This window comes from Lactuca serriola, chromosome 6 (genome assembly GCF_051521515.1).
Source record: "Lactuca serriola cultivar US96UC23 chromosome 6, Lser_US96UC23_V15, whole genome shotgun sequence".
In the NCBI taxonomy this organism is placed as follows: Eukaryota; Viridiplantae; Streptophyta; class Magnoliopsida; order Asterales; family Asteraceae; genus Lactuca; species Lactuca serriola.
In genome coordinates, this window is record NC_136413.1 from 39,951,415 (window position 1) to 39,973,469 (window position 22,055).

Below are 22,055 nucleotides of genomic sequence, written 5' to 3' on the forward strand. Positions count from 1 at the left end.
GGGAACGACTAGCTCAGGAGTTCTTGACCCTCAAGCAGGGTACTGATTCGGTTACTATGATTACGCGGAAGTTCCATGAGAGGGCGATGTTTTGCCCTGAGCAGGTGTTGTAACGTCTGTGTTTCCGGGCTTGCCATTTTTAGCAATGTAATAGTCTAGGTTAACCTTTGTAACCCATTTTGAAGTAATAAGATTGTATTATTTGAGTATTTTGTGTTTTGTGCTTAATTGCTTAATTATGTGGTTTGATTAATTAAGAATAAAAATAAGCGTCAAAATTTAAGTGTAAAATAAACTTAATATATTTGATTAATGTTGTAGTAATTGAAACGAGGTTTCCGAATATATATAGAACGCCCAAATCTGACTTCGTATGAGGAAGTTATGATTTATCGAAGTTCCGGCTTAGCGGTATACAACCTGTTTTACTCGATTTGAGATCGAGCGGTTGTTAGCCGAAGCAATCTAAATGAGAATCGAAGATCTCATTGTTGGTATCGAAACGATAAAAAGTTAGGCGAGAACGGACGTCAAACGAAGAAGTTATGAATTTATAACGAAAGTTTCTGTCGCGGCCTATTAAAAATAATTAATAAAAATAAAGTCAAAATTAGCCGACGGAGTCTAAACGAAAGTCGTAGAGTATGGTCTCACCTTTCCGTGGATATAAAGAACGTCGAAAACGGAGTTCGTATGAAGAAGTTATGAATTTCCGAAGTTTATAAATCATTTTGTATTTAAATTTAAATCAAAATTCGGAAGCATTATCCGAAGGAATCACCGATCTGATCCGAGGTACGCCCCGCGTACTCCGAGGGATGTCGACACTCGCACTCGAGCACTTCGGATACGTAAGCAATGACGTTTTGGGCAGTACGCCCCGTGTAACGTAGTACGCCCCGCGTACTCCGAGGCTCCAGCTTCCTATAAATAGGAACCGAAGGCAGCCGACCCAATTGCCAATTTCTTCTCTTCTCTCTCCCGTTTTGCATCGTTTTGCGTGCCAGAAATACCCCGAAGCCCCGATATCATACTCTAGCCCCGAGGCAAGTCCCGAGACCCCGAAGATCCCGAGAAGTGCGGTTCCCGAGTCGAAGCTCTGCCCGCGAGAAGTTCGATTTTCGAGGAGATCTTCCAGATCTGCTGTGGATTACTACTTCTATAAGCCGTAGTGCTGTCCGATCATCTTCTGATCAAGTGAGTGTATACTAACTTTCATAAACACAATAATAATACGAGTTTGGTTCGAGTGTATTAAGAGTATTGTTGTTTATAAGTGTGAGTGTGTAGTTATTTTCTTTCTAATACAATAATACGAAGTATTTTATATAAAAATATGTGCTATGTGCATATATTTGGTTGTGTTATGTGTGAATGTGTATTCACTCTCTTCTATCTTATAGATCTGCTTATTTCTTTATGAGATATGTGTTATGTGTGTGTGTGCCTCATCTGTTTTGTGATATATGTGTTGATTAAAGCATGCTATACAGGTTTTCTTTAAACTATGTATACAAATGTATATTTTTATCTACTAATATGTTGGGTAGAACATGGGTAGACAGTTGGTGTGTAATAAACAGATGAGAGGCCTCGTTGTTGTTTGATTGAGTCATCTAGCGGAGTTTAGATGACGACCACTGGCTATTCTAGACAGTCTTGTGGAAACATTAGCAGGTTCGCCACCTGTAGGTGTTAATGAACTTGGGTGTTCATTCGCTGTACTCCATCCCCCTCATGGTTGCCTTATTTGACTTATATTGCTGAGGTACCCCCGAAGCATGTGTTGTCGCCCCGATGAAATATTCTTAGACTAGGTCCCTTATGTTAGTTGTTTTAGGGACATTAAAGTGAGAATAACGGGAATGGGTAATTGGGTTATTGTTGGTTGGTGAAAATTAAATATGATATTTATTGTGGGTTGAAAACCCTATATGTTCACCAGGCTCCCAAGCCTGACCCACTCAGTTTTAAATTGTATTACAGGAAGTGGCGGAAGGGCATGAGATGGATGAACCATCAAGTTGTTTTGTTTACAAGTCTGCATATGTTTATATTTGTTATATGACTTGTAATGTATTCGTTTATGCTTATTGGTCTGTATCGGAACATGACACCCCGAGTTTTGATTATAATGAAAATACATTTCTTTTATGAAATGCTTCGGTAAACAATGTTTTATCATGTTTTGTTTTTGGGAACGAATTTCGCAACTCTTTCAAATCAAAAGGATTTACTCTGAAAATATTTAAAAGCATAAATGAAAATCGGTCTTTTCTGGCCGAGATTTTGGGGATGTCACAGGTGTCTACGGAGCAGGCTCGTATGAGCCAGTATCTAAGTGTGCTGAGGAGGGATATTCGGGAGTTCGTGGCGAACTCGACATACTGGACATTTGTCGAGCTCCAGAAAAATGCCTGGAAGAGGGAGATAGAGCTGGAGACTTAGGCCAGGGAGGAGGCGGAGTCTCAAGGGAGGGATCGGCAGTCGGTATAGTCTCAACCGGCAGCCAAGCGGGTTAGGCCCGCTGATTCGAGATCTGGGGGTGCGAAGGGTTGTACTTGTGGGAAGTGCGGCAAGAGTCACGAAGGGTCGTGCAGAGCGGGGGTATGTTACAAGTGCGGGAAGGAGGGGCATATCGCGAGGGATTGCCCCAAGGCGTTTTCGGTTTGCTTTCATTGCAATCAGACCGGCCATCGGAAGGCCGAGTGCCCTCTGCTACATCAGGGATCAGCGTAGGGATCTGCACCTGCTGCTAAGGTTATCGAGGTTCGACCAACGAAGGTCGAGGCGCCGAATGCTCGCGGGAGAGCTTTCCAGTTGACAGCGGAGGAGGTCCGCGCAGCACCCTACGTCGTGGCAGGTATGTATTCCTCTCTCTATTTATTTCGAGTCTGCGATATCATGCTTATATTATGTTATGCGTAGGTACTTTTCTTGTGAATTATGTACCTGCCTTAGTGTTATTTGACTCGGGAGCGAGTCGATCTTTTGTGTCGTTAGCTTTTAGTCGTCATATCAGTATTTGTCGAGAGGCATTGAGTCGGCCTCTGCGAGTTTCTATAGCTAACGAGCAAGCGGTGCATGCCACTGAGGTGATTCGAGGATGTAGACTTGAGATCTTCAGTGTGGGGTTCCCGATTGATCTAGTCCTGATTGCAATGGGGGACGTATGTGTTATAGTGGGCATGGATTGGTTGAGTCAATTTGGAGCTATTATAGATTGCGAGCGTCAGTTGGTGACGATACGAGGCCCTAGTGGGGGAGTGCTTACGGTGTATGGTGAGGGTACTCGTCCTGAGTCAGCATTTTGTTCGGCTACCAGGGCGAGGCAGAGTCTACAACAAGGTTGTAAGGGGTTTGTGGCCTGTGTGATGGACACGCGGGAGGCTGCTAGGAGGCCAAGTTCGATTGATGAGGTCCCGATTGTGCGGGAGTTCCCCGATGTTTTCCCCGAGGAGTTGTCGGGTGTGCCTCCCGAAAGGCAGGTGGAGTTTCGTATCGATTTGATACATGGGGCGGCACCTATCGCCAAGGCACCCTATCGCCTTGCGCCGCCCGAGATGCAAGAGTTATCCTCGCAGCTTCAGGAGCTGCTGGGAAAAGGGTTCATTAGACCGAGCAGCTCGCCATGGGGAGCGCCGATCCTTTTTGTCAAGAAAAAGGATGGTTCACACCAGATGTGCATTGATTACCGGGAGTTGAACAAATTGACGGTCAAGAACCGTTATCCGTTACTGAGGATCAACAATCTGTTCGATCAGTTGCAGGGGGCGTCTTGGTTCTCCAAGATAGACTTGAGATCGAGATATCACCAAATGAGGGTACGGGATGAAGATATCCAGAAGACAGCGTTCATGACTCGTTACAGGCATTACGAGTTTGTGGTGATGCCGTTCGGACTCACCAATGCACCAACAACGTTCATGGATCTTATGAACAAGGTGTTCCGGCCGATGTTGGATCGTTTGGTGATTGTATTTATCGATGATATCTTGGTATATTCGAGATCTAGAGAGCAACATGAGGAGCATTTGAGGGATCAGTGACTTGGAAAAGTTCCAAGCAGGTGACCGTGGCTGATTCAACATGTGAGTCAGAGTATATAGCTGCGAGCAAAGTGTCAAATGAGGCTATATGTTTGAAGAACATCATTGGAGACCTTGAAGTAGTGCCAGCCATAAAGGAGCCCATGGAAATTTTCTACGATAATGAAGGAGTAGTTGTCTTAACCAAGGAACCAAGGGATCATGGAAGATCCTGACATATCAACGGAAAATACCACTTCATCAGACATCGGGTAGAAGGGCTCCTCGTCATCAAGAGGGTATGGTCAGAATAGAATCCTAGAGATCTCCTCACAAAGGGTCTAAGTAGGATTAAGCACATTTAGCATGCAAGGAGCATTGGTCTATAGGACGGTATTAGTTTTGGTGATTAGATATATATTTTAGAAACTTGTAACAATATAAATATAATTGGCATTGATGATTATGTAATGGATATATATATATATATATATATATATATATATATATATATATATATATAAGTAATTGTTTGCTATACTTTGTCACTTGTTTATCTTGTGTTTCACTTTGTATGTTTTACTTCCAGAATAATTGGATTGTTCAAATTATCCACAGTCGATCATACTTTGGAAGTAAGTAGTGAATTAAGACTGTCATGAATTGGCTTGTAGATTGTCTAAGTGTTTAGACATAGCAATGGTTTGTTATAACGCTCATGAGTACTCCTGAAATGGGAATTTGAGTATTGGATTAAACCCACACTCATTTGAATTACTTCATGGAATTTATCACGAGTAATTATGAAATGATAATATCGTATAATCTTTAAATGGAGATATACGAGTTGTTGTTTACGAGTTGCTTGTGCACTGATAATGCGTAAACGCATCAGTAACTTGATGTTATAAAATGTATTGATGTGTACGATTTGATAAGTAAATAGTACAAACATATAAGTCAAAATTTATCTGTTTCTTTTGTCCCAAGGGGTAAAAGCGATATCTTGGTCCCCTCGATGATTCTGTGTTGACTTATGTGCCAGGTTTGGTCAGGTGATGTGTTCAATTAAGTTATTTGTCATACAAATCAGAAATCAGGAAACACACTCTTAAAAGATGAGAATGATTCTATTCCATGTCTTTGTCCATATGATATCTTGCAAAACGGAGGATTATATGATCCCTATCTTAAGGACACACAACTGACTAGGTCAGAGTTTGACAGCGACTTTTGAGAACAAGGATTGCTAATCAGATTCTAAAGTCGTACTTGTAATTATAGTTATTAGACGTATCCAAATAGGAGACTATTGGATTAGGTGTCTAAGCCCATAACTATAATTGGTATGAACTTGATTTGATAGTAGCATGGTCCTTTTAGGTTGCATTCACTTCAACAACTTGACCGGATGACTTATAGAGAGAGAGGTTAATAAATGATTTATTAATATATTATGAGAATAATATATTAATTAGAAAGCATATTGTTTAATTAGTATTTGATAAAAAATTAATTTGGAATTAATGTTGGGATTAAAGAAACTGATTAAAAGAACGAGGACTATTTTTCAAATCATTAATAATTGTAAAACTGGGTTGCTGGACTCCTTTAGCATGGAGTAGACGAAAACTATAGGGTGGCCCTATAGAATTTATCCAAGGCTTCTAGAAGAGGAGATCCATGGACTGCTTAAGGCCTAAGCAGGAAATTAGGGTTTCCACCTGAAAACCCTAGCAACCTCAGCTATTTAAAGACCCCTTCACATAGGGTTTTCGGCCAATGCTTAGAGCATAGAAACCCTAGCCGATTTTCTACATGTTCCCTCCCCTCTCCTCTCATCCTCTTGCTACAAGTGTTTATGAGTCATTAGAGATGCAACATTTGAGGCACTAAGCTTTCAAGAGTCAAGATCAATCAAGGAATTTTTGTTATTGCTACATAACAAGCAAGGTAATCTTCTTAACACTTTTATATATGAATTTCGAATTATATATGCTAGATCTAGGCTTATTGCTTTGGAATCTCATTTGCATGTTCAATTAGTGAAAAACTTAGATCCAAAGCAATTAGGGTTGCATGAACACATAGGATGTTGTTATGCTCAAAACCCAATAGTATTGTCTACTCGTTACTTCCAACGATCCATTAGGATAGGTCTCTTGAGATCATATATTTAGGATTAAAGAGTGAGAATAACGGAAATGGGTAATCGGATTATTTCTTTGGTGTAAAAGAGATATATTTAAGAGATTTTAATTAAATTTTTATGGGTTGAAAATCATATGTGCTCACCAGGCTCCCAAGCCTAACCCACTAAATTTCTTTGTATCACAGGTAACAATACGAAGGTTCAGGGATATTGATGCTTGAATATGCCGAGAGATTTAAGGAGTTTTAGGCCATTAAATAAATTGTTTTAAGGCCTTTAAAGACTAGTTTATGCTTATATTTATGTATAAGCTATGATATCCCAAGCTTTTAAATATCAATGAAAAAAGTTTATTCAAAAATGTTTTGGTATTGATATTATCTCACATTAATAGGGGGATAAACTTTGCGCTAAAAAGAATACTCTGTTTCAAATAAGCATAAACAAATTTTTTTAATTAGCCGTAAAATTGGGGATGTCACACGTGTTGTGTCAATCTTTGAGCATTGACTGTTGACTTTTGACCAATTTGACTTTTGGGAGAACTTTAAAGAAATTATCTATATACTGAGGTTTGACCTCTGATTTTAATCTAGGTGGTTCATGTTGTTGATACTTTCGAGTACGACAGAGTATCTTCGTTTAAATCTTTGATTAATGTGAGTTTTCTCACTTCGATCTTTATTTTAGTTCATTGATATGATATCATAGTTTCCAAACATGAGTACTTCATTTTTTCCTAGTTCGCTTTTCTTTTGAATCGGAGATGAAGACACAACGGTTGGAGAAGGTTTCACTCACTCATATATCACACAACATATATGAGTCGTTTGAATTGGAAAGTATTGAGTCGTTTGAATCGATGATGCAACCATAAATCATTGCGCAGTTTAGAAACATCTTATTCTTTTTCTCTCTCACTCACTCACTCTCTTTCTCTACCCCTTTCTTTCTTTCTTTCTCTCTCTCCCTCTCTCTCTCTCTCTCTCTCTCTATATATATATATATATATCCCCTCTCTCTCTCTCTCTCTCTCTCTCTCTCTCTAATCTTATAAACTCAACCTAAAATGGGTTGAGGGGTTTAAGTGTCTATGTATAAATTTTTCAGTGGATAAATCATAAAAAATTATGGAAAAATCAGCTCCATATAGGTTTGTATGTGGATTTTCGAGCTATTCTATAATTTTCAAACTTAGTTTTCTACCGGTTAAAATTTTGTTTCGTTTTGAAAGATTTGAATTTTCAAACTTCAATTTGAATTTTAAGCTTATTTTTCTGAAAAAAAAAATTTCCGAAATTTCAAACATGTGATGTAAACTTTCTAATATGTTTTTCACATAAAATTTGAACAACACGTCATATATGTCATTTAAAACACACACACACACATACACACACACACACACATATATATATATATATATATATATATATATATATATATATATATATATAACTTATGATGCTAAATATACAACCATTGATGTAGTCATCAATAGTAGAGTTGAAGACTCTATGACATTGATATAGAATTGATTTTCTAGAATCGTAATTTAACAAAATTCGCATGGTCAATAGAAAACCAATGTTGGGGTTGAATGAATTATGTCTTTCACCCTCCCTCCCCCCTCCTGGCAAGCTTAACATTAGAAATCAAACCTTTTGAAAATGATCAAGACTCGTTTCTTTTCATAAAAAATCGTGTGTCAGTAGGAAACCAATATTAGGTTTGAATGAATTATGTATTTCAATACCCCCCTCCCCCTAGTTTATCATTGGAAATCAAACCTTTTGAAAAATGATCAAGACTCGTTTCTTTTCATAAAAAATCGTGTTGACTAGAAATCAATGAGTTAATAAGAATTCCTACATGTTTTTTAAAGCAATTTTGATAATTCTCAAAATTCTATTTAAAAACTTTCAAGCATGAAATGTACATCAACTTCAAAATGCTTAGTTTTTCATGGAAACTACAATTAACGCTTACTTAATAGTAGATTCATTGTCACAAAATAAAGTTAACAAAAGTAAAATTTTTAATACCCAAATCAATTAACTTTAAAATCTACATAAACATTCTTCAAATAGTTCTATATTCAGGCTCAATAAAAGACATTGAACAATATCGTGTTTCTTGTTCTTCTAATAAATTATTGAATTTCCTATTCATCTTGAATCGAGTTGACGGTTGATAAATCATTCAAAAGCCTCAAACCCATCAACAAGGCAATACATTATTTATTTTCACTAGTGCATTTTAATTTTGTTTTTTAAGCTTTAAACTTCATATTTAGCCTTTTGGAAAGATTATGTCCAAAATTATCATTATTTTGAAAATTTGTTTTAGAACTTATTAATTTTGAAATAGATTTTTTAATTACAAACAACTAATTGGTTAACTGAAAAACCGAACCAAAAAACTGGTTAACCGATTTTTTTTTTTGTAACGATCTAGTTTCAAGTACTCTTCAATATTGGATTTAGTTTTAAAAAGAATTTGCATTTTGGTTATGTTACGTTGGGCATAACATGGAGTACACTGGGCGTACTCCCTTAAGTTGGTAACGGGTGTTGGTGACATATGTTGGGCGTACCCATACGTATGTTAGGCGTACCTAAACAGATTACAAACCCTAATTTTTAGGGTTTGGACCCTATTTAAATGTCATTATGAACCTTGAGGTTGCACCCTCATCATCCTCCATCCGTCTAAAGACTCCTTACGAAGCCCTAGCCTTTCCTTGTGTGTTCTTGAGCTTTGGTGGTAAACGTTGGTGTTTTTGTTCATTGTGAAGAAGTAGGAGCTTGGTGATCAAGCATTGGTTGGAGTGGATCTTGAAGATCGAGAATCTTCATCATATTGGCAAATCTCAAAAGGTATAAAGTTGTAACCTTGTTGATTTATCTCTTAGATCTAGCTAGTTTGCAGTTCTTGGCATATTTGGTCCCTTGAGTTGTTTCTTGTGAGTATAAGCTACTCTAGAAGCTTAGGATGGTAGATCCTAGTGTTTCTAAGATCCATTGTGCATAGAAATAGTAGCTTTATAGGTTTAAATCAACCATGCAAGGGTTGATGTTCATTTCATGAGGTTAGAGTGTTAAAATTGGGTTTTGGGGATTATTAAGCCATGCATAAGCTTAAAGCTTCTGACTTTATGGATTAATGCCTTGTTTAAGAGTATATCTAAAGTTTAGACTAAAGGGTCTTAAGGGATTAAGGCATCCGTATGAGGATCGGTTCACAGACTAGTATGCCTAGCATACTTCTATGTGCGTTATGCGTACTGGGTTTGAACCCCGTAATCTGGACAGTGTGAGTACGCGGGGCGTACAGGTTGCGTACGCTCAGTGTACTCCGAACTATAAATTTAGAAGGTTGGGCCATTTTGGGGTTCAGGTGCTTTTGAGTTGGGTCACGATTATTTGGGCCAATTAAGGGAAAGGGTAAAATGGCCTTTTACCTGAAGGAGTCGAGTTTAATGAATTAGGTTCCTGATTATGGTTTATGAACTAATTATTTGTAACATCCACCTCAGGCACGTATCATAATATTGTACGCTTTGGGCTCCTAGCATGAAAACTTCCAGGGGGTCACCCATCCCTGAATTGCTCTCGCCTGAGCATGCTTAACTGCAGAGTTCTTTTGGGATCTGCTGCCCTCACAGCTTTAAAATGCGTTGTGATAAGGAAGGTATCCACACCCCTTTTAAGGAAATGATTTGTTCTCCTTCCAAGCCAATGTAGGATTAGGTGCAACCCACCTTCACCCCCCCTCATTATAGGGTTCGACGTCCCCGTCGAACAGATCGACTCGTGCCCCAGCTTTGATACCATTTGTAACATCCCCCTCTGACACGTATCACAATATTGTACGCTTTAGGCTCCTAGCACGAAAATTCCTAGGGGGTCACCCATCCCTGAATTGCTCTCGCCCGGGCATGTTTAACTGCAGAGTTCTTATGGGATTTGCTGCCTTCACGACTTAAAAACGTGTTGGGACAAGGAATGTATCCACACCCATTTTAAGGAAATGGTTTGTTCTCCTTCTAAGCCGATGAAGGTTAATATGATTAATTTCATAACAAAGTTCGTAAATACCACTAATATCATAACAAAATAGGTTAATATGATTAATACGACGACAAAACTGCAAAATTGGTCCTTGTGGTTTGCAAAAAACTTTGGATGGGATCCAAAAAGTTTTCGACTTGCATGGAAGGTCCAAAATCAAGAATTTTCTTTGGTTTTGGTCCTTGAAAATTTAAAATGACTATTTTGCCCTTATTCTTTATTTTTCACATTTTCTTTATTTGTTTTAATTGTTTTATTATTAAAAAAACAAAAGAAAAGAAAAATAGAAGGACGGGTCCACCCTTCTCTCTCTCTTTCTCCCTCTCTCTCTCTCTCTCTCTCTCTCTCTCTCTCTCTCTTTCGACCCTCCATCTTCCCCATTCTTTCATAATTTTTTCTCTCTTGAATCCCAATCTTGAACATGATACCTAAATTTAAAAAACTTATAATTTGGTTTAAGATAAAATCTAATAGCAAAAATTAACATGGATAAACAAATAAATGCTTTTTTCATTCATTCAGAAATGGCTCAATTAGGTTAAAGCTCATTGTTCTTCTTCTACAAAACCCCCAAAAGATAGCAGCTTTTTCCTCAATCTTGTCGTCTAAAGAACACTTCGTGAATAATCTAGCTGTTGAGCAACACCACCATTCAACATCAAACACATCTTAATCACGATAACATTGTTCTGAAAATGATAGTTTCATAATTTTTTCAAAATCAGGTAATAACGAACATGAAATTAAGCTAAGAATCGACCCAGATAAATTTGAAACTTCAGAAGAAATTATTTGATATAGTGGTAGCGAATTTCAGTTCTTGTTCTGAATTAAAGATGAAACTAACATCCAAAATGGGACTATGAGATTGATCAGACAAATTGGAATGAAGTGCACCAGGTGTATGAACACGCTAATTTGATTTCTCTTTAACCCTAGCCGTCTTTAAATTCTACGGCGATGACATCTCATTCATCTTCCACGCAGGCGTCATCCTCCACGACGGCGCTGATTTATTGATTTACTGGATCTGGACTCGCCTCCCACCTAATTCTTCCCCATCATAATCGTTCTCTTAAATTGGTAACTATGCACTTCCGGATCTTGCTCGCTTAATGTGTAACAGAATCACAATGGCGTGAGTGGGTTTTGTTGTGTAAAAGAGAAGGGTATCAACCATTGATGAGGTAGAAAGGATAGAAGGGTTGAGGAAGACGACCTGATGAGAGATAGAGAGGGAGAGAGAGAGAGAGAGAGAAATCGGGCGGGGTGGACTCGCCTTTTATTTTTCTTTTCTTTTGCTTTTTTTAAATTATAAAACTATTAAAACAAATAAAGAAAATGTGAAAAATAAATAATAAGGGCAAAATAGTCCTTTGAAATTTTCAAGGACCAAAACCAAATAAAATTCTTGATTTTGGACTTTTCATGCAAGTTGAAAACTTTTTGGACCCTATCCAAAGTTGTTTACAAACCACAAGGCCCAATTTTGCAATTTTGTCTTAATACAACACTAATCATTCTTCAAATAGTTTCTATTGAGATTGAACTTATTCTAAGTGTTAAAATTTCATTGTTTTCTATTGTTCCACTCAATGTGTATGCAATGATTAATTGTTCGGCGCTCGCTAATTGGTCTACTAGCCCCTAGTGATTAATTGAAGATTAATCAGGACCTTGCCGAAAATTTTACAATATTGCTATATACCAAACAAATTCTACCTCAGATACGACCTTACATGGTTGTTCCTTATCAGCTATACGCCGATGTTCTTTCGGGATTCTTGATAAATCTGATAAAACACATTTTAACGATTAAACTTTATTAATACGAACGAATACTAAAACTTAGTAGTATTCTTATTTAGGTCATTTTAAAAGGGAATATGATGTATCCGTCATAGAGCTAATGTTTCTGCGACTCTTCCATCTATATCAGGTGAGTGAATAGTTACTTTCATGAATATGATTTTAATACAAAGTACTTATTAAAATGTATTAATTTTTTGTTGAAAGTTTATTTGTGGATTAATTGCTTATTATCTGGAATATTTGTTAAATGTATATTTGATAACATATACTCTATGAACCAAATATGGATAGTTATGAGTTAAATGTTTATATGATATTATTACATGATAATCTTAAAACTAGTGTTGATGACACTGAAATAGCTTAATTTTTTGTGTTATGATTTTATAGATACATCACCTTGTCTTAGGCCTTCTGGAATACCCATCACTAATCATAAATATAACTAGACAAATACTTGTGTGTTGCGCAGAGTACAACAATATATTCGAAATCTTTACAAATATATGCTTTTTAAATATATCAATGACGTTGTTTTTAGATATTCTATAATAAATCTAATAATACGTTAATATAAACATTGTTTGTTTTGTTTATATGATAATGTAGACATTTTTTAAAATTCTATACTTCCAGTTGTCTTAATGACATCTACCTATGAGTTACTCATTGTAATTTATAGTTGTTGTTATGTTAACTACTTTTAAAAAGTTTATTTTCTTAAGGTTTTAATTTCTATTATTGTAATTATTTACAACATAAAATATCGTTTTTGTTTTTAAAGGTAACAATATAATTTTTGTATATAATGTTTTTTTTAACTATTATTGTTTTAAGTTATTAATATATTTGGAAACTCTTAATTATTTTAATTTGGTTTCATAAATTTAACATTTCCTAAATTTATTTGATGAATATTGTTGGTTTTTTTTATTGCAACTATTTAAAACAACAATCATTATTTTTATTTTTAAAGATGACATTATAATTTTTTTATAGAATATTATTTTTAACTATTCTTATTATTGTAAGTTATTTTTAAGCTACTTATTTGAAAATTCTTTATGATTATAAAAAATAGTTTCATGGTTTTTTTTTAATTTAGGATGTTAATTTATGTTTAACACTATAATTTATAACTTTTAACTATTTATAAAAAATATCTCGATGTTTTTCAAGTTTAAATGAAATTTTGATTTAAGTTAACCGTTTAACATTATATTCAAATTAATAATTTAACTATATTGCATAAAATCATAAATTATACAAAAATTATGACTCTAAAATAACAATTGTTCATATACGACAATATATCTAAACTAATAAGTTAACTGTAATATGTTAAAAAGTTAAAGTCATAATTTTATAAATAAAAATAAAATATAATATTTTAATATTATATTTTAGTTAGCTTATGATTAGAATTTAGTTTTTGCGTTAATTTGACATTATTAACCAATTTATAATAATTATTAGAAAGAAATTAAAAGGTCATGGAGGTTTCAAATGCATGTAATACAAGTAAAAATGTCTTTTATATATATATATATATATATATATATATATATATATATATATATATATATATATATATATATATATATATATATAGATAGATAGATAGATAGATAGATAGATAGACAGATAGAGAGAGAGATAGATGGGTGCTATGTCACTACCATCTCATTACCACATACAACCATATTAGTTTAGTATGCTCTCCACTCTATATCATTATATCTCCTTTATTTTTTTGATTATTTAAACATAATATAAAAATTTTAATTATTAAAAATATAAAGAAAGATAGAAAGAGAAAAATATATGATTGCGTGTGGTTAATTATGGTGGTGACCACAATCCACCACTCCAGCTTATCACCATTATCCACCATAATTTATCGGGGTGTTATTCATATTCTTATTATTATGCCACATCAACATCAAACACAGTTCGTTGAATGTATACCGAATTTCTTATGATATATGTTTAAAGAATTTATGAGACGATGCCAACACACCTCCTAGGTTCCCACTTTTTCCCCTTTTGTATGAATAACTCAGAATTATAATGAAATTATAAATGAATATTCAAATACAAGTTTTTTGATGATTTAGGCTATGTTGGACATACTAGTTAAAAAGCTAGCTAATAAAAATAATATTTGTTAAAAACTAACTGATAAGTTAACTGAAATATATAAAATAATATAAAATGACATCTAGAAGAATATGTTTTTTTATAATTAATTAATGGTATATTTGAAAAATGTTAAGAAAACTCATGAAAAATTAAACTAATTAGTTTTTTTTTTAAAGCTAGCTTATAAGTTAATTTTTAGTTTGTCAAACATGACAATTTAAAAAAATTAAAAAAATACGTTATCTATAATACACTAAATGCAACTTTAATGATTTACTAAATACCGTTAACTAATACAAAGTTCGTATACATGAGCAATTGGAAATTTAAGTGTCCAAATTAATTTCATTTTTAACCCAAAAAAAAGAAAAAACTAAAACATGTGATAATTAGAGAATTAGAGAGTCGTTGGCATGGCATAGCATATCCTTCTCTCCTACCAGGCATTTTCTGAGAAATGACTCGCCTTGTAGCTTTTGCTTCTTTTTTTGTTTATTGTAATTTAATATTTGAACTACTTTTATCACAATACAACAGAAAAAAACAAAAACTGGATTATCGAATGTTGCATTTGTTTGTAAGAATCTTAAAATATTGTCACTTTGTCACGTTTTTCATTCCTCACATTTTTCAAAGAAATGGTTGGCAGTTTTCAAACTAACTTTTAATGGTAAGATATAATTCGAGCATAATAATTTTTCTATACATATAATAATTTATATTTAAAAGGATCGCACATTAACAATTTATATGGTAAAATGTGAGAATAATTAACATAATCGTCATTCATTCTTTCCATTATAAATATTTTATGGAAATTATTGATTATTGAGTACCCAACTTTACATAATTATCCCACATAACTTAAAATAATGGAGAGAGAATCTTTGAGCCGTTCTTATTGATTGATTACTTTAATCTAAATATTTTTCTAATTGAACTTAAATTAATAGTTTGTTTATGAAGGAGAAAAGTCTCTTCATTAAAGTTACACAATGTTCTTTTGAAAAAATGGAGGTGATGGCCATGACCTTTCAAGATTCTTAAAAATGCATCACCAAACATTAGACATTGAGTGTATTTTTTTGCTTGCTATTCTATTTTTTATTCGTATACAACATTTTATGGTTAATAGAATTTTACAATGTAACATTTTAAAATACAAACTGTTGTGTATAAATAAATTTTATTGTTTACAAATAAAATCTCTACAACTTTTTTTATGGGTTAAATATTATAATTTATTTCGGTTAATGAAAGCTATATAATTTTTAGTTCATTTAGAAAACAACGTTTAATTCATTTTACTAGACACATATTTACAATCTTTTATGTGCATGCAATTAGCTATACCTAACATAGATGTATAAACAATTTTTTGGGACATTTCATCAAACACTTTACATACCTCCTTTTATGGGTTTAAACATTATAATTTATTTCGGTTTATGAAAGCTATATAATTTTTAGTTCATTTACAAAACAACGTTTAATTCATTTTACTATAAACAACTCTTTGAGACATTTCATCGAATACTTTATATGCCTCTTTGAGATCTCTAACATTCCAAAATTCAAAAAACAAATTCACATTCATTAATTAGTTTTCAGAAGATACCAAACTAGAATATCCAAAATCATATTCAATTTTCATTAAAAAAAATCATAACTTTAAGATCAATAGAAGTAATGGAGGAGTAAAACCATGTGAAGATGAAAAACTTAAAAATCCTTAAGAATGTCTCAAAAAGGACACAATTTCTATATATAGTATACACACAAGTCCCAATAATTTCCCAAAAAATATACACATACCAGACCAGTTTCAACAGGTCAAAAAATAGTCTACATCGAGAATCCAAGGAAAAAATAAAATCTTTTTTAAATATAATTTTATATAACAAATACTCAGCCAACCTGCTGATTCTCCGATGCAATAGCATCTGTCACCATTTCAAGAACCTCACTCATTGTTGGCCTCATCTTCGGATCTTTCTCCAAACATTTCTTAGCAATTAAAGTCACCTTCTGCATCGATCTCTCTGAATACCCTTGGAGCCTCGGGTCAACTATTAGTTTTGACTTTTCTGCCCCTGCGTAGCAACATACCAACCTCAAGCATTGGGAACTGTTCTCAGGGTTATTTTGGGTAATTGGAGGTCGACCTGTGATAAGCTCTTCAAGAAAGATACCATAGCTCCATACATCAACCTTCGATGTCAGTCGACCCGTTTGAACATATTCTGGAGCTGCATATCCTTTTGTTCCTACCACCTAAATAAATTTCCATCATATTACAAAAATCACAAAAACCAAAAACTATTTTCGATTTTTGCAACAAAATCATATATATATATATATATATATATATATATATATATATATATATATATATATATATATATATATATATATATATACCATTGTTGAGACATGGGTACGTCCATCTTGTGGGCCATCTCTAGCAAATCCAAAGTCACAAAGCTTCGCATTCCAATTGTTGTCTAAAAGAATATTTGAGGGTTTAAAGTCCCTAAAGACTATCTGTAATTAATAACAACATCAAGTCAATTGATGCACCCAAAAATAACAACACAAGGATTTAACGTGGCTCAGACAATCACCAATCCATAGCACAGACGCAGGATTTCATAGTAGGGGTGTCATAGATAAATTTTCGTAGTGTCATGTTAGTAGAAATTTTTTTTTTGATATTTTTTGCACTGCTTCCGAAAAACCAGGTGTTGCCGATGCCACTACGGGCACCATAGTAAAACCGCCGTCAATCAGGTTAATCGCGGTACATCCACAGACAAACTAGAAAGATTTTATTAGATTCATAGAATACAGACGTCACGCATGCTTTCTACTTTTGGGTTATAGAGGTACAGAGAGTTCTATTTATAACGACAAAAGTGACCTGATGATATGATGACATGATATGACGACAGATCAATCTCCACAACTATTTAAAGGAATATTTTACCTTTGCCTTATGTAAGTGCTCCAAACCTGTAGCGGCATCTTTAGCTATGTTTAGTCTCCTACCCCATGAGAGAGGTGTATTTGAGTTAGCTGCTAGATGACCATCTAAGCTTTTTTTAGGCATATATTCATACACCAAAAGCAACTGGCTATCTTCATTACAAAACCCAATTAGCTTCACAAGGTTATCATGGTTAATTTCCCCAACATTCACTTCAGTCAACCATGTTCTATATCCCTATTATCCAAAAAGTACAACATTCATTAAACATTTAAAAAGTTTAAAACTACAAATGTTACTATATAAGGAAAGTGTTAAGGAAGACTTACCAGTTGTCCTGGTTTAATTTGCTTCACAGCCACCTCAATAAGAAAGGACCGATGTTGTAAGCTTTTCACTGTGCCTTTATATACAATCGCAAATCCACCCTCACCGATTTTGTTAGAAGCGTGAAACTCTTTAGTGGCTGTTTTAAGTTCGGAAAGTGTGAAATTCCGAAGTGTTGGGCTTATGTTTAGATTCGGGGCAACTGTTTGATTCATTCGTGAAGCATCAACAAATCGGGAATTTGCAGTATGAAAGACATCAACTGTTGTGGTTTCTCGTGCATTTTGTGCATACAAAAAAGAGAAACATCGGAAATGGAAAACCATTGTTTTGAGCCTTGAGTCGCATGAGAGAAAGGTGTTCTTGTTGACTATCTGTCCATATCAACGATGAGCTTTACAGATTTGGCTGTAATAAGAAAGGAATCACGAATAAGAACATTATGATTCATATACTAAATACACTTTTCCCCAAAATAGAAATGGACTTTTTGATTAAAAATCTATGGATAGCGAATAAGAGTTCGAAGATCTAATTAGTCAAACAGATAATCCAACTAACGGATGCTAAAAACAACAATCAAACAAAACCTAAAATCGTTAACCAGATCAAATCAATGACCCAATTGACGCATAAAGTGAAATCGATTTACATCACAATCAGCGAATTCGAGTTAAACCCACATGCGATTTCCAGAAAAAGGAAGGATTTTTTCGAACCTGGAAGCTCAAGAGCAGGAATCGCCATGATCTTCAGAGCTTCCCACCATCTGAAGAGGGGAGCTAGAAATGCTCATTAAAGACAAAAATGAAAGTCTACCCAGAACAGCAAACAGAACAGAAGTGAAGGAAAAATGTTAAATTTCGAAGTGAATTTCTCTCAAGATTCGAAGTCAAATAAAATAAAAAAATTGTTTTGAAGAAACCCAGAAACGATGGTATGAACTATGAATGATTAGGGGAAGGTTCGTTAAAAGAATCGGGTATTTGAGGACACGGTCAATTAGTTAACATAGGATTCATCTTATTCTTTATAAAATCTTCGTTGGTCGCGTAGGGTGCGCGTAAAACTCATCTCCGTCGACGACCAACAAGAAGATGGTATGAATTCACTTTGTATGTTTTTATTTATGTTACAAGATGTAAGACATGAATCCATAAATTTATCAATAAATTACCACTATACAAATTAATAGTACATCCTTTTTGTCTTCTTTTTAAAAATTAAATATGTGAATCTAGATTATCAATGATAACGATCGTGAGATTTTATATATGAACGTTTAGAACAATTCTATAGTGTTCCGTCATTTTAATAAAGAGAAATTGAGTGATCTACCTCATATGAATGAACTTTTTTAAAAAAAAAAAAATAAACAATATTTTTTAATTTTTGTAAAATGACAAGTATGTTCGGAACATGACATTACCGAGTGAACTCCGGGGACACCGGGGTAAGATTCTAGAGAAGTGTTCCTGAACAGTCAAAATTATTATTTTTATTTATCTATGGTTTTATATGTTTTTTATATAAAATGTATATATTGCAAAAATAGAAAAAACCGCAAAAATAATCCCCGTGGTATGTATTTGTTTTGGGTTTTCGTCTAAACATCGATTTTTTTTTTTTTTTTTTGCTTCGTGGTCCTTTTGATCAGGTTTGTATGTAGTTTTAATATCTCTGAAACTGTTTTGAGTTTTCGGCTCTCTCTCTCTCTCTCTCTCTCTCTCTCTCTCTCTCTCTCTCTCTCTCTCTCTCTCTCTCTCTCTCTCTCAAATGAACGCACACAATTAGTTAAGACACATACACATATATACACATGAGGTAGAGTTAGAGAATCTAACCCAATTCTAATTAGTAATCAAGAAATCCACCTAAAAAGAGGGAAATGATCGGTTTTTTTGCTTCCACCATTTTCTACATGTTGACATTAGTAATCAAGAAGCTACAAAAAAGCCCTTTGTTCTTCACCATTTTATTTTTACCTATATTTTAATTCGAGTATACAAAAAATATTCCCATAGTTTCTTTTGTTTGGTTACCTGCATACACACGTGGGAAGAAGGAGTGTATGATTTTTCTGGTATGATTTTGCGGGTATTATTGAATATGAAATCGATTTTGTCTTTCGTTTTTGAAACTCAAGAACTAAAGAGCAAAATCGCAGATGCATCTTTCGTCTTAACCAACCACCACCACAAAGAAACTTACACACATAAACACACTCACCTACCAATCATAGGTTACTGGAGGAATAAGGAGAGTTGGTAACCTGAGGATGAGGGAACGGTTTTAGATGAACACACAACTTCTTGAAACAATTCATATTCACAAATATCAATTTCAAAAATAAAAGCACACATGTACAAACAAATCACTTTTTGGGGATGAAAACATACACCCAAATCGATTTCTGGGCTTTTTTTTCATAAAAGATTTGAAGAACAAATGAATCATATTCAATTTCTGATTTTTTTAGTCCCGTAAATGTTTCAGATTCATGAGTGTGAGTGTGTATTTTCTAGAACAAACCTAAAAAAATATTTTCTACAAATGGTTTGTCTGTGAAGATGATGAAACTCGTGAAGCTTCATGGGCTTTTTAGAGAGAGAGAGAGAGAGAGAGTGTGTGTGTGTGTGTATGTGTGTGTGTTCCCTTTTATTGTTTTAATTATTAAAATAGATATTGAAAAATGTAAAAATAAAAATAAAAGGGTATAATATTCATTTTAGTTTTCAAATGGACCATTTCCACATGGAAACATGGTCAAAATGACCATGAAACCAGAAAAGTCGAGCTTTAGATGAAAACCCAGAAAAATGCATACCATATGGACCATTTTGGCAGTTTTGTCCAAAAAATAACAGTGCTTGGAATTTTTAAATTTACAAAAAGTAATAATTACATAAAGTTAAATATGTTTTAAATAATATTACAACGTTCAAATGCACTCTTATTTTATCTTCGTACCCCAAAAATTTCCACCAATCTCTTGTGATATGATATGGTCCATGTTTTGGTTGAACCTTCTGTCTTATATGATTTTCCCACGATTAACATATTTGTGAACCAACACAAAACACCCAACAATCTCCTTTACTATCAGACTTTTGTGGTACATGTATGCCCTTTTTCAAGGGTGATTTTGAAACTCTAAAGGGGGATTACATCAGTTGGTTTGGTATCCTAATACTTGGTACCTACTAGGAGTTTGTAGATGCGGGCTCGCATAGCTATAAACCAAGATCGATATTCTGAACAATAGTTGTCCACCCAATGGCTATCGTATATAGTCATTTTAAATGTCTTGAAATCCAAAAGACCCAAAAACTACTGAGCATTCGGTATATTCATATGGATGTAAAGTTGCACAAACGGTTGAAATTAAGTTACTATCAAATAACATTATATTATAAATAACTATTAAGTAGGAAACACAATCGAAACAAAGTTATACTGTATCACACTCAGACCAAGCTGGGTAAATGGATCCATCAGCTATGTTACTCCAGTCATATGCATATGTGCTGAAAGTTGTCGACACAAATATCCACATAGCATCATCCAATCTACGCTACAATGAGATCCACATCATGACGTGTTGCCAATCAACAGATGTATACAATAAAGTAAGTATTGTTATTATAAGCTACTACGTAATGACCACATAATTATATAACTTACATCACATTCCAACCAACCCGTGTTATTATCCCCATATAAACGCCTCCAAAACTCAACCGTCTGTACACTAGTGATAAAATGGTGTGAAAAAAATCAAAGCATATGGTTCTTTATATATAGTATGAATGGTAGGGTCTAAAAGACCGTCCAACGAACAACGTCTTTTTTCTTCATCTATATCCATGAGGACTTATACTATATGGATAGTGAGAATGACTAAGAAGTGTTGCAGGCGTTTTGTATTCTTCTTAGGGAATCTATTTTATATCCGACGAGTGTTTATATACAGATGGTTGCTTAGGTCTGTCATTCAGCGGCTATTCTGGTGTACCTAACCCATACTCATGCACCCATAAGTCATTGTTGTCTATGGTACCAACATCTTCCATGATAAGTGCATGTACAGTTCAATAGTATTTAATTATAAACGATGCAATAACGACTATACCATAAAGGTAAATAAAGAATGTAAGGGAGTGAATTAACTAACAATGTACCTCCACCCTCTTTGAGGTACACACATCATCTCCGACAGTCTTATTAATAAGTTTTAGAAGCATGACTAAAATAGCATCATGTTCTGTAAAACGCATCTCATGTCCCCTTAACTACTCACGACATTCACAAAACTCATTTTGTAACTCAACAATAATTTGGTCTTTATTAGTAGACAATACAATGGATGGTGGTGGTAGTGGTGGGTCAGATGCATATGAACCTTTCACAACATCTGTCTGTGCCTTCTTTTGTCGAGGCTTATAAGTAGGCGAGTGTTGTTGTGATGGTGTTAGAAAATGTGCCATGTGAACATCTGTGGTAGTTAAAGCATGGCGGTCAATCCATGCCGAGCT

At 34.3% G+C, this 22,055-nt stretch overlaps 1 protein-coding gene across 1 annotated transcript; it reads right to left on the minus strand.

Annotated features, from left to right (window-relative positions):
- Window positions 1–15,915: 15,915 nt before the first annotated feature.
- On the minus strand, window positions 15,916–18,620 carry LOC145057945 (serine/threonine-protein kinase PCRK1-like). The gene is made up of 5 exons (XM_079005861.1): window positions 18,240–18,620; window positions 17,523–17,928; window positions 17,194–17,430; window positions 16,629–16,751; window positions 15,916–16,481 (listed from the first exon to the last, which is right to left on the minus strand). The coding sequence occupies exons 2-5, from the start codon at window positions 17,844–17,846 to the stop codon at window positions 16,116–16,118; spliced, it is 1,050 nt and encodes a 349-aa protein (XP_078861987.1). The 5' UTR covers window positions 17,847–17,928; window positions 18,240–18,620; the 3' UTR covers window positions 15,916–16,115.
- Between the last annotated feature and the right edge of the window lie 3,435 nt (window positions 18,621–22,055).